The sequence below is a fragment of the Oncorhynchus kisutch genome, linkage group LG19 (genome assembly GCF_002021735.2).
Source record: "Oncorhynchus kisutch isolate 150728-3 linkage group LG19, Okis_V2, whole genome shotgun sequence".
NCBI classification, from domain to species: Eukaryota; Metazoa; Chordata; class Actinopteri; order Salmoniformes; family Salmonidae; genus Oncorhynchus; species Oncorhynchus kisutch.
Window position 1 is genome coordinate 42,301,742 of NC_034192.2, and position 12,780 is coordinate 42,314,521.

The 12,780-nt window shown below is 40.8% G+C and overlaps 1 protein-coding gene and 1 long non-coding RNA gene across 7 annotated transcripts in view; one reads left to right on the top strand and one right to left on the bottom strand.

Moving 5' to 3' along the window:
- The window catches only part of glrbb (glycine receptor, beta b), a 28,157-nt gene extending 25,084 nt beyond the window's left edge, over nt 1-3,073 (top strand). For 3 of the 4 annotated variants that reach the window (XR_004204201.1, XR_004204202.1, XM_020452840.2), the window contains one exon: nt 1,337-3,073. Coding sequence is in view for 2 of the 4 variants with exons in the window: in XM_020452840.2 (XP_020308429.1) it covers nt 1,337-1,630 (294 nt within the window). In the remaining 2 variants the exon portion in view is untranslated. The remainder of the gene's footprint in view (nt 1-1,336) is intronic. The other variant, XM_020452839.2, reaches the window with a different exon arrangement.
- LOC109864846 (uncharacterized) lies at nt 1,124-12,452 on the bottom strand. Of its 3 annotated transcripts, none has more exons than XR_002251503.2 (4): nt 12,247-12,426; nt 4,520-4,589; nt 4,245-4,381; nt 1,910-3,574 (listed from the first exon to the last, which is right to left on the bottom strand). It is a non-coding gene; the product is annotated as an uncharacterized LOC109864846 (long non-coding RNA). The 3 variants fall into 3 exon arrangements; XR_004204203.1 differs by lacking the exon at nt 12,247-12,426 and adding an exon at nt 8,092-8,132 and having other exon boundaries at nt 2,293-3,574; XR_002251501.2 differs by lacking the exon at nt 4,520-4,589 and having other exon boundaries at nt 1,124-3,574; nt 12,247-12,452.
- Between the last annotated feature and the right edge of the window lie 328 nt (nt 12,453-12,780).

The following is a 12,780-nucleotide window of genomic DNA, read 5'->3' on the forward strand; positions in this document are numbered from 1 at the left end:
TACTTGACATTGTAATGTATGTTAGTCAAGACTTCGAGAATATTGCACTCGTCCGCAGAGATCAAATATGTTTTCGTATCAAATGTAAATTAAATGAACATCGATTTAATGAGATTAATGGTTAGAGTGGAAAAACTAGCTACTATATGATTAGTTTCGCAATTGCCCTGTAGCCCTTGAGGGAAGTTGATGAGAAAGATCGATGTTGAAATTTGGGTTTTTAGAAGCTTCCAGGTTAAGTCCTGAGCTTACAGACTAGTACTAAAATACCTGAAGTAGGCATTCTAGAGTTAAGTCAACAAGTTACTATATCATCTATATCATCATCTATACACAGATGATTTTGTATTTAGCAATCTATTGTAACAGCATGTCAATTCACCAAAGAAAACACAAGAGAAGACTTCCAGATTACATCTCCAAAACAGCAACATTAGGGATATTTTGCCACTGTCTATGGGTGCCATCAAAAGACAATGCATAAGATAATTGTGTATCTGTTGCATTGTCATCTCATTCAGAAAGAAACTGCCAGACACCACTCCAATGCAAAACACCACTGCATGGTCAAAATGGCACCCTTTGTATATGCCAATATATATGGACACCAGTAATGATCAAACCAGCATCACTCAAAGTGTCTCTCTCCAGTAAGATCCTATAGAGAGGAATGCAGCTGATCTATCGCCCTGACGTTTGAAGTGTGACACCTTATGCGCTATCTCCATAGGGAACGCACAACACAGCCAATGTCTACAGAAGGTAGGCATGTTAGCACCATCCTACCCTCCAACCACACTAGAACCATAGAACTTAGCTGACTGAAACTACACCAAACGGTCCTGAAAGGGTTGGCAAAGCACAGTCATAAATTAACTCATGTCAGAATGTTACACAAATGAAGGCATTACTTGATTGGAATGAAGACATTTCTCTCTGGCTCTGGCCACTACTGCTCAGCGTTGGTGGTTGGCAGTGAGGGAGGAGGATGACATGGGATGTGATTAGAGCTAGCTGACTCCTAGTTCATGGGCTGCCGAGATGTATGATGCCATTAGCTGAGAGAACGTCAGAGAGCTGGAGAGTGACTGGATGGGAATGTTTGGAGTAGTGGGACTAATGCAATGTTTTCAATGGCTCCCATCACTACCTTACCACCAGGTGAGGCACTTGACCCCTAACCTGCTCAAGGGGCACTGCTTTTTTCCTGACCCTGTGCTCTCCCCAGCCTTCTGTGATTGTGTGTGTGTGGTGTGATTGTGGGGTGGGTACTCTGATAGCAAAAAGACCACTTTCCCATCAACAAAGTTATGTTTACCAACTTTCCCTTTTCCAGGGGGCAGAGACCCGGTGCAAAAAGGTGTGCACCTCCAAATCGGACCTGCGCACCAACGACTTCAGCATTGTTGGCTCACTACCGCGGGACTTTGAGCTCTCGAACTTTGACTGCTACGGGAAGCCCATTACCTTGCCCCACGGCCTGAGCAAAAGCCAGGCCAAGGCCAAGAAACCGCCGCCGCCCAAGCCCATCATCCCCTCAGCTGCCAAGCGGGTCGACCTCTATGCCCGAGCCCTCTTCCCCTTCTCCTTCCTCTTCTTCAACGTCATCTATTGGTCCGTGTACTTGTGATCAGGGATGGAATTGAAGGGTTTTGGGCCAGCTTGGCTAGTAGACCACATCTTTGCTTGTGATCATCTCGTATTTTGATCCATTCTTCCTTAATTTTTCAAGTTATTGATTTGTTGATCTGTTTATATTAATCTATATATTATTAACTATCATTATTGGCACTAGAACAATTATATCATCCATGAATTCATAATTATTGACACTAGGAAGAGCGAACATCCATCATAGGTGTAATTTGTGAGATGAATCATATAAATGATTTGACAATTTGAAAATCAATAAAGAATAAAAAAGATTAAGAATTTATGGAAAAAGAATACTGTTGTAGTACTTAGTTCAAAGAAATCACAAGACACAGTACAAATAATTGTAAATTGGTCTCCATGTTTGAGCTAGCAGGGTTTTAACGCAGACAGTCCCAGAATTTCAGAACGAATTCTGATATGTTAAAGAAATTGCATTGTGAAACCCAAACGTATTATGTCGAAGTCTCTCAAACGCTCTGGAGAACCGCACCAGGGTACCGCATTTCAAATTTGAAAACAACCCTAAAAATAGATTAAAGAAAGAATTAATCAAAAATATTAGTGTACATAGCCAGGTGCTTTTTGTCGCTAAGAGCAGGAACTTGCTCGCAAGATTGATAAGATGGCATCGGCACAAAGTTTACAATTGCATGTTAAAAATTGCTTATATGAATATAAATGCAGTATATTATATCTATGAATGTTTATTAAAGCTACAATATGTTATTTTTTGGGCGACCTGACCAAGTTCACGTAGAAAAGTGAGTTAAAGATCTGTAATTCTCATTGAAAGCAAGTCTAAGAAGTGGAAGATGTGCGCTATTTCTATGCTTCCCGTTCTTAAATTTCGTTTTTGTGTCTATTTGGTTTTGTACACCAGCTTCAAACAGCTGAAAATGCTATATTTGGGGATTTTGAAAAGATATTTCACAGCGGTTTGTATGGTACAATGGTTCTCTACACGATGCATTGCTTGTTTTGTCATATAAACTAAAATTAGGTGAACTCTAATATTAAATACTAAATATTACCTTTAATATTATGGTATTATTTTCTCTCTCCAAGACTACAGTTGATATATAAAAAACTGTGTCTTTGTTCAGTTGGTTATATGACATTGCCACTACGAGAATTGTACCTTTTGACAATCTCTCACATATCACTACATGTTCAGCACCATATTTCATGTGTAAATGGGTTAACAAACTGACCATGTATATGTGATTTGCAAGTTTACAATTTACAAACTAAATAAATGTTTATATGACTCACTCAACAATGTATTTGTGATATTATTTGTTGTTTTCTAAATCTGTCTGTCTCTACACACATTTATCACAGATTTACCACAATGACTAAAGAATGTGAGATTAAACAAATGTTATGTACCCATTGCTCATTAAAATAAACTCAAGGATTTTGCCAGATATCGTAAAAATAAACCCCTTCCCCTAAATTAATTCACATGGTATCAAAAGGTTAACTTTCCCTCGTAAAAACAGTCACATTTGTGATAGATCATAGTGGCCCTCTTGAAGACTGGTGTGATGTGTCAGATCTGGAGCATAGTGGCCCTCTTGAAATGTGGTGTGATGGGTCAGATCTGGAGCACAGTGGCCCTCTTGAAGACTGGTGTGATGGGTCAGATCTAGAACGTAGTGGCCCTCTTGAAGAGTGGTGTGATGGGTCAGATCTGGAGCATAGTGGCCCTCTTGAAGACTGGTGTGATGGGTCAGATCTAGAACGTAGTGGCCCTCTTGAAGAGTGGTGTGATGGGTCAGATCTGGAGCATAGTGGCCCTCTTGAAGAGTGGTGTGATGGGTCAGATCTGGAGTATAGTGGCCCTCTTGAAGAGTGGTGTGATGGGTCAGATCTGGAGCATAGTGGCCCTCTTGAAGACTGGTGTGATGGGGCAGATCTGCAGTGAAGAGAATCAACGCATTACAACTTATACATTTGAGATTTTGAAATAACATTTTACAGGACATTCCTGAAGAAAGTTTGTTGACTCAGCTGGCTAAAAGTATTTCCATGGTACTAGTTAAAGCAGTTTGTGGCAGTTATAGCTCAGAGATGTCTTCAAAAAAGAGCAACTTGCTACTTACAGTGCAGAAAGTATTCAGACCCCTTGACATTTTCCACATTTTGTTACATTACAGCCTTATTCTGAAATGAATTAAATAGTTCCCCCCCCTCATCAATCTACATACAATACCACATAATGAAAAGAAAAAAAACGATTTTTAGATTTTTTTGCAAATGTAGTCACAAAAAAAAAGGAAATTCCTTATTTACATAAGCATTCAGACCCTTTGCTATGAGACTCGAAATTGAGCTAAAGTGCATCCTATTTCCATTGATCATCCTTGAGATGTTTCTACAACGTGATTAGAGTCCACCTGTGGTAAATTCAATTGCATGTCTCTTGAGGAATCAAGTCTCAGTGAGACCTGATGCAGAGAAAAAAAACGTTATTGATCCCAGCACAGCTAGTACAAAACCTAGTTCTTACAAAGCTGGTTAGTAGAAATCAATACACGTTGAACAGTATCAAACAGAAAAAATAAATAATTGCACACAAAACTTACCTTCAGTAACTATGGATTGAATGAGGGGTGGTTCTGCTCTCTCCCTGGAATGTGGCTGAATAAGTCATTCGTAACTGAGTGGCTGGCCAAGCACTGCTGTAGAGGCCATGCATCAGGTCACTTATATGTTTCAGAAACTGTAAAGACGAATCATGATTAATCATTACCTAAGGTCTTCACAGTTAGCCTAGCCAGTACATTAACTATGCTGCCCCTCAGCAATCTGGCCGTCAGGCAGACAGATGGAGAGAAACAGAAAAACATAGGCTATTTACATTTCTTGGTCGGCAGACTGGATAACTTCCCCTTGTTCCCTCCTCCCATCCAAGCTAGAAGATTCAGAAACTGAAAAAGGCAGTTGAGAGTTGAAATGTTCATCTCTCTCTCTCTCTCTCTCTCTCTCTCTCTCTCTCTCTCGGCTAGCATGACACAATGTTGACATGATTACAATCTTTTCTATAAGTTATTCGTAATCTCTCACCCTCCCCCTCTCTTTCTCACACAGAACACACACCTACACACAGCTAGCATGACATGGTTCTCTCTTCATCTCTCCCTCTCTCTCTCACACACAGTCACATGCACACACACACACACACACACACTCATTTACTGTCAACTAAACAGATATTAAAATGTCCTAACGTTAGCTACAACCAATGGTTACAACAGGTAAAAATGGAAACATACCATGTCCATGGAGGATTAGCCAGAGGACTAACGTTAGCTACAACCAATGGTTACAACAGGTAAAAATGGAAACATACCATGTCCATGGAGGATTAGCCAGAGGACTAACGTTAGCTACAACCAATGGTTACAACAGGTAAAAATGGAAACATACCATGTCCATGGAGGATTAGCCAGAGGACTAACGTTAGCTACAACCAATGGTTACAACAGGTAAAAATGAAAACATACCATGTCCATGGAGGATTAGCCAGAGGACTAACGTTAGCTACAACCAATGGTTACAACAGGTAAAAATGGAAACATACCATGTCCATGGAGGATTAGCCAGAGGACTAACGTTAGCTACAACCAATGGTTACAACAGGTAAAAATGGAAACATACCATGTCCATGGAGGATTAGCCAGAGGACTAACGTTAGCTACAACCAATGGTTACAACAGGTAAAAATGGAAACATACCATGTCCATGGAGGATTAGCCAGAGGACTAACGTTAGCTACAACCAATGGTTACAACAGGTAAAAATGGAAACATACCATGTCCATGGAGGATTAGCCAGAGGACTAACGTTAGCTACAACCAATGGTTACAACAGGTAAAAATGGAAACATACCATGTCCATGGAGGATTAGCCAGAGGACTAACGTTAGCTACAACCAATGGTTACAACAGGTAAAAATGGAAACATACCATGTCCATGGAGGATTAGCCAGAGGACTAACGTTAGCTACAACCAATGGTTACAACAGGTAAAAATGGAAACATACCATGTCCATGGAGGATTAGCCAGAGGACTAACGTTAGCTACAACCAATGGTTACAACAGGTAAAAATGAAAACATACCATGTCCATGGAGGATTAGCCAGAGGACTAACGTTAGCTACAACCAATGGTTACAACAGGTAAAAATGGAAACATACCATGTCCATGGAGGATTAGCCAGAGGACTAACGTTAGCTACAACCAATGGTTACAACAGGTAAAAATGGAAACATACCATGTCCATGGAGGATTAGCCAGAGGACTAACGTTAGCTACAACCAATGGTTACAACAGGTAAAAATGGAAACATACCATGTCCATGGAGGATTAGCCAGAGGACTAACGTTAGCTACAACCAATGGTTACAACAGGTAAAAATGGAAACATACCATGTCCATGGAGGATTAGCCAGAGGACTAACGTTAGCTACAACCAATGGTTACAACAGGTAAAAATGGAAACATACCATGTCCATGGAGGATTAGCCAGAGGACTAACGTTAGCTACAACCAATGGTTACAACAGGTAAAAATGGAAACATACCATGTCCATGGAGGATTAGCCAGAGGACTAACGTTAGCTACAACCAATGGTTACAACAGGTAAAAATGGAAACATACCATGTCCATGGAGGATTAGCCAGAGGACTAACGTTAGCTACAACCAATGGTTACAACAGGTAAAAATGAAAACATACCATGTCCATGGAGGATTAGCCAGAGGACTAACGTTAGCTACAACCAATGGTTACAACAGGTAAAAATGAAAACATACCATGTCCATGGAGGATTAGCCAGAGGACTAACGTTAGCTACAACCAATGGTTACAACAGGTAAAAATGGAAACATACCATGTCCATGGAGGATTAGCCAGAGGACTAACGTTAGCTACAACCAATGGTTACAACAGGTAAAAATGGAAACATACCATGTCCATGGAGGATTAGCCAGAGGACTAACGTTAGCTACAACCAATGGTTACAACAGGTAAAAATGGAAACATACCATGTCCATGGAGGATTAGCCAGAGGACTAACGTTAGCTACAACCAATGGTTACAACAGGTAAAAATGGAAACATACCATGTCCATGGAGGATTAGCCAGAGGACTAACGTTAGCTACAACCAATGGTTACAACAGGTAAAAATGGAAACATACCATGTCCATGGAGGATTAGCCAGAGGACTAACGTTAGCTACAACCAATGGTTACAACAGGTAAAAATGGAAACATACCATGTCCATGGAGGATTAGCCAGAGGACTAACGTTAGCTACAACCAATGGTTACAACAGGTAAAAATGAAAACATACCATGTCCATGGAGGATTAGCCAGAGGACTAACGTTAGCTACAACCAATAGTTACAACAGGTAAAAATGGAAACATACCATGTCCATGGAGGATTAGCCAGAGGACTAACGTTAGCTACAACCAATGGTTACAACAGGTAAAAATGGAAACATACCATGTCCATGGAGGATTAGCCAGAGGACTAACGTTAGCTACAACCAATGGTTACAACAGGTAAAAATGGAAACATACCATGTCCATGGAGGATTAGCCAGAGGACTAACGTTAGCTACAACCAATGGTTACAACAGGTAAAAATGGAAACATACCATGTCCATGGAGGATTAGCCAGAGGACTAACGTTAGCTACAACCAATGGTTACAACAGGTAAAAATGGAAACATACCATGTCCATGGAGGATTAGCCAGAGGACTAACGTTAGCTACAACCAATGGTTACAACAGGTAAAAATGGAAACATACCATGTCCATGGAGGATTAGCCAGAGGACTAACGTTAGCTACAACCAATGGTTACAACAGGTAAAAATGGAAACATACCATGTCCATGGAGGATTAGCCAGAGGACTAACGTTAGCTACAACCAATGGTTACAACAGGTAAAAATGGAAACATACCATGTCCATGGAGGATTAGCCAGAGGACTAACGTTAGCTACAACCAATGGTTACAACAGGTAAAAATGGAAACATACCATGTCCATGGAGGATTAGCCAGAGGACTAACGTTAGCTACAACCAATGGTTACAACAGGTAAAAATGGAAACATACCATGTCCATGGAGGATTAGCCAGAGGACTAACGTTAGCTACAACCAATGGTTACAACAGGTAAAAATGGAAACATACCATGTCCATGGAGGATTAGCCAGAGGACTAACGTTAGCTACAACCAATGGTTACAACAGGTAAAAATGGAAACATACCATGTCCATGGAGGATTAGCCAGAGGACTAACGTTAGCTACAACCAATGGTTACAACAGGTAAAAATGGAAACATACCATGTCCATGGAGGATTAGCCAGAGGACTAACGTTAGCTACAACCAATGGTTACAACAGGTAAAAATGGAAACATACCATGTCCATGGAGGATTAGCCAGAGGACTAACGTTAGCTACAACCAATGGTTACAACAGGTAAAAATGGAAACATACCATGTCCATGGAGGATTAGCCAGAGGACTAACGTTAGCTACAACCAATGGTTACAACAGGTAAAAATGGAAACATACCATGTCCATGGAGGATTAGCCAGAGGACTAACGTTAGCTACAACCAATGGTTACAACAGGTAAAAATGAAAACATACCATGTCCATGGAGGATTAGCCAGAGGACTAACGTTAGCTACAACCAATGGTTACAACAGGTAAAAATGAAAACATACCATGTCCATGGAGGATTAGCCAGAGGACTAACGTTAGCTACAACCAATGGTTACAACAGGTAAAAATGGAAACATACCATGTCCATGGAGGATTAGCCAGAGGACTAACGTTAGCTACAACCAATGGTTACAACAGGTAAAAATGGAAACATACCATGTCCATGGAGGATTAGCCAGAGGACTAACGTTAGCTACAACCAATGGTTACAACAGGTAAAAATGGAAACATACCATGTCCATGGAGGATTAGCCAGAGGACTAACGTTAGCTACAACCAATGGTTACAACAGGTAAAAATGGAAACATACCATGTCCATGGAGGATTAGCCAGAGGACTAACGTTAGCTACAACCAATGGTTACAACAGGTAAAAATGGAAACATACCATGTCCATGGAGGATTAGCCAGAGGACTAACGTTAGCTACAACCAATGGTTACAACAGGTAAAAATGGAAACATACCATGTCCATGGAGGATTAGCCAGAGGACTAACGTTAGCTACAACCAATGGTTACAACAGGTAAAAATGGAAACATACCATGTCCATGGAGGATTAGCCAGAGGACTAACGTTAGCTACAACCAATGGTTACAACAGGTAAAAATGAAAACATACCATGTCCATGGAGGATTAGCCAGAGGACTAACGTTAGCTACAACCAATGGTTACAACAGGTAAAAATGAAAACATACCATGTCCATGGAGGATTAGCCAGAGGACTAACGTTAGCTACAACCAATGGTTACAACAGGTAAAAATGGAAACATACCATGTCCATGGAGGATTAGCCAGAGGACTAACGTTAGCTACAACCAATGGTTACAACAGGTAAAAATGGAAACATACCATGTCCATGGAGGATTAGCCAGAGGACTAACGTTAGCTACAACCAATGGTTACAACAGGTAAAAATGAAAACATACCATGTCCATGGAGGATTAGCCAGAGGACTAACGTTAGCTACAACCAATGGTTACAACAGGTAAAAATGGAAACATACCATGTCCATGGAGGATTAGCCAGAGGACTAACGTTAGCTACAACCAATGGTTACAACAGGTAAAAATGGAAACATACCATGTCCATGGAGGATTAGCCAGAGGACTAACGTTAGCTACAACCAATGGTTACAACAGGTAAAAATGGAAACATACCATGTCCATGGAGGATTAGCCAGAGGACTAACGTTAGCTACAACCAATGGTTACAACAGGTAAAAATGGAAACATACCATGTCCATGGAGGATTAGCCAGAGGACTAACGTTAGCTACAACCAATGGTTACAACAGGTAAAAATGGAAACATACCATGTCCATGGAGGATTAGCCAGAGGACTAACGTTAGCTACAACCAATGGTTACAACAGGTAAAAATGGAAACATACCATGTCCATGGAGGATTAGCCAGAGGACTAACGTTAGCTACAACCAATGGTTACAACAGGTAAAAATGAAAACATACCATGTCCATGGAGGATTAGCCAGAGGACTAACGTTAGCTACAACCAATGGTTACAACAGGTAAAAATGAAAACATACCATGTCCATGGAGGATTAGCCAGAGGACTAACGTTAGCTACAACCAATGGTTACAACAGGTAAAAATGGAAACATACCATGTCCATGGAGGATTAGCCAGAGGACTAACGTTAGCTACAACCAATGGTTACAACAGGTAAAAATGGAAACATACCATGTCCATGGAGGATTAGCCAGAGGACTAACGTTAGCTACAACCAATGGTTACAACAGGTAAAAATGAAAACATACCATGTCCATGGAGGATTAGCCAGAGGACTAACGTTAGCTACAACCAATGGTTACAACAGGTAAAAATGGAAACATACCATGTCCATGGAGGATTAGCCAGAGGACTAACGTTAGCTACAACCAATGGTTACAACAGGTAAAAATGGAAACATACCATGTCCATGGAGGATTAGCCAGAGGACTAACGTTAGCTACAACCAATGGTTACAACAGGTAAAAATGGAAACATACCATGTCCATGGAGGATTAGCCAGAGGACTAACGTTAGCTACAACCAATGGTTACAACAGGTAAAAATGGAAACATACCATGTCCATGGAGGATTAGCCAGAGGACTAACGTTAGCTACAACCAATGGTTACAACAGGTAAAAATGGAAACATACCATGTCCATGGAGGATTAGCCAGAGGACTAACGTTAGCTACAACCAATGGTTACAACAGGTAAAAATGAAAACATACCATGTCCATGGAGGATTAGCCAGAGGACTAACGTTAGCTACAACCAATGGTTACAACAGGTAAAAATGAAAACATACCATGTCCATGGAGGATTAGCCAGAGGACTAACGTTAGCTACAACCAATGGTTACAACAGGTAAAAATGGAAACATACCATGTCCATGGAGGATTAGCCAGAGGACTAACGTTAGCTACAACCAATGGTTACAACAGGTAAAAATGGAAACATACCATGTCCATGGAGGATTAGCCAGAGGACTAACGTTAGCTACAACCAATGGTTACAACAGGTAAAAATGGAAACATACCATGTCCATGGAGGATTAGCCAGAGGACTAACGTTAGCTACAACCAATGGTTACAACAGGTAAAAATGGAAACATACCATGTCCATGGAGGATTAGCCAGAGGACTAACGTTAGCTACAACCAATGGTTACAACAGGTAAAAATGGAAACATACCATGTCCATGGAGGATTAGCCAGAGGACTAACGTTAGCTACAACCAATGGTTACAACAGGTAAAAATGGAAACATACCATGTCCATGGAGGATTAGCCAGAGGACTAACGTTAGCTACAACCAATGGTTACAACAGGTAAAAATGGAAACATACCATGTCCATGGAGGATTAGCCAGAGGACTAACGTTAGCTACAACCAATGGTTACAACAGGTAAAAATGAAAACATACCATGTCCATGGAGGATTAGCCAGAGGACTAACGTTAGCTACAACCAATGGTTACAACAGGTAAAAATGAAAACATACCATGTCCATGGAGGATTAGCCAGAGGACTAACGTTAGCTACAACCAATGGTTACAACAGGTAAAAATGGAAACATACCATGTCCATGGAGGATTAGCCAGAGGACTAACGTTAGCTACAACCAATGGTTACAACAGGTAAAAATGAAAACATACCATGTCCATGGAGGATTAGCCAGAGGACTAACGTTAGCTACAACCAATGGTTACAACAGGTAAAAATGGAAACATACCATGTCCATGGAGGATTAGCCAGAGGACTAACGTTAGCTACAACCAATGGTTACAACAGGTAAAAATGGAAACATACCATGTCCATGGAGGATTAGCCAGAGGACTAACGTTAGCTACAACCAATGGTTACAACAGGTAAAAATGGAAACATACCATGTCCATGGAGGATTAGCCAGAGGACTAACGTTAGCTACAACCAATGGTTACAACAGGTAAAAATGGAAACATACCATGTCCATGGAGGATTAGCCAGACTAACGTTAGCTACAACCAATGGTTACAACAGGTAAAAATGGAAACATACCATGTCCATGGAGGATTAGCCAGAGGACTAACGTTAGCTACAACCAATGGTTACAACAGGTAAAAATGGAAACATACCATGTCCATGGAGGATTAGCCAGAGGACTAACGTTAGCTACAACCAATGGTTACAACAGGTAAAAATGGAAACATACCATGTCCATGGAGGATTAGCCAGAGGACTAACGTTAGCTACAACCAATGGTTACAACAGGTAAAAATGGAAACATACCATGTCCATGGAGGATTAGCCAGAGGACTAACGTTAGCTACAACCAATGGTTACAACAGGTAAAAATGGAAACATACCATGTCCATGGAGGATTAGCCAGAGGACTAACGTTAGCTACTTAAAACTAGCTAACGTTTGTATAGATTGGTGTTAATGAATTGATAAGATGTCTTAATCCGGTTGTGATCTAGTTATAAGACGTCCCGACCAGATTTCAACCAGTAAAAGACGTCTTTATCACGACGTATGCCCATTGGGTTCCTCCTTTCCCATTGGCTGACCTGTATTTTCCCAACATGCAACCTGCATATTAAGCATGGCACGCAGCTATTTCCTCCATGAGAGGCTTGACCATCTCCTAATCTCCCAATTGGCCATCAATAATTATGCACTGCAAATGCGTTTGGATATTGACCTCTGAGTTTTGTTGCGAGCCTCCTCAATATGAGATTTGTCACCGACCTAATGAACCAAGATAGATGCTGACCTCATGTCATGACAAATGGCCCATATAAATGAAGCAGACGCAGAAGGAGATCTGGTCAGGTTTGTTGAGGATGGAAAGTACAGAAGAAAATGCAATTTCAGTGGTCATATTACATGTGGGGTTA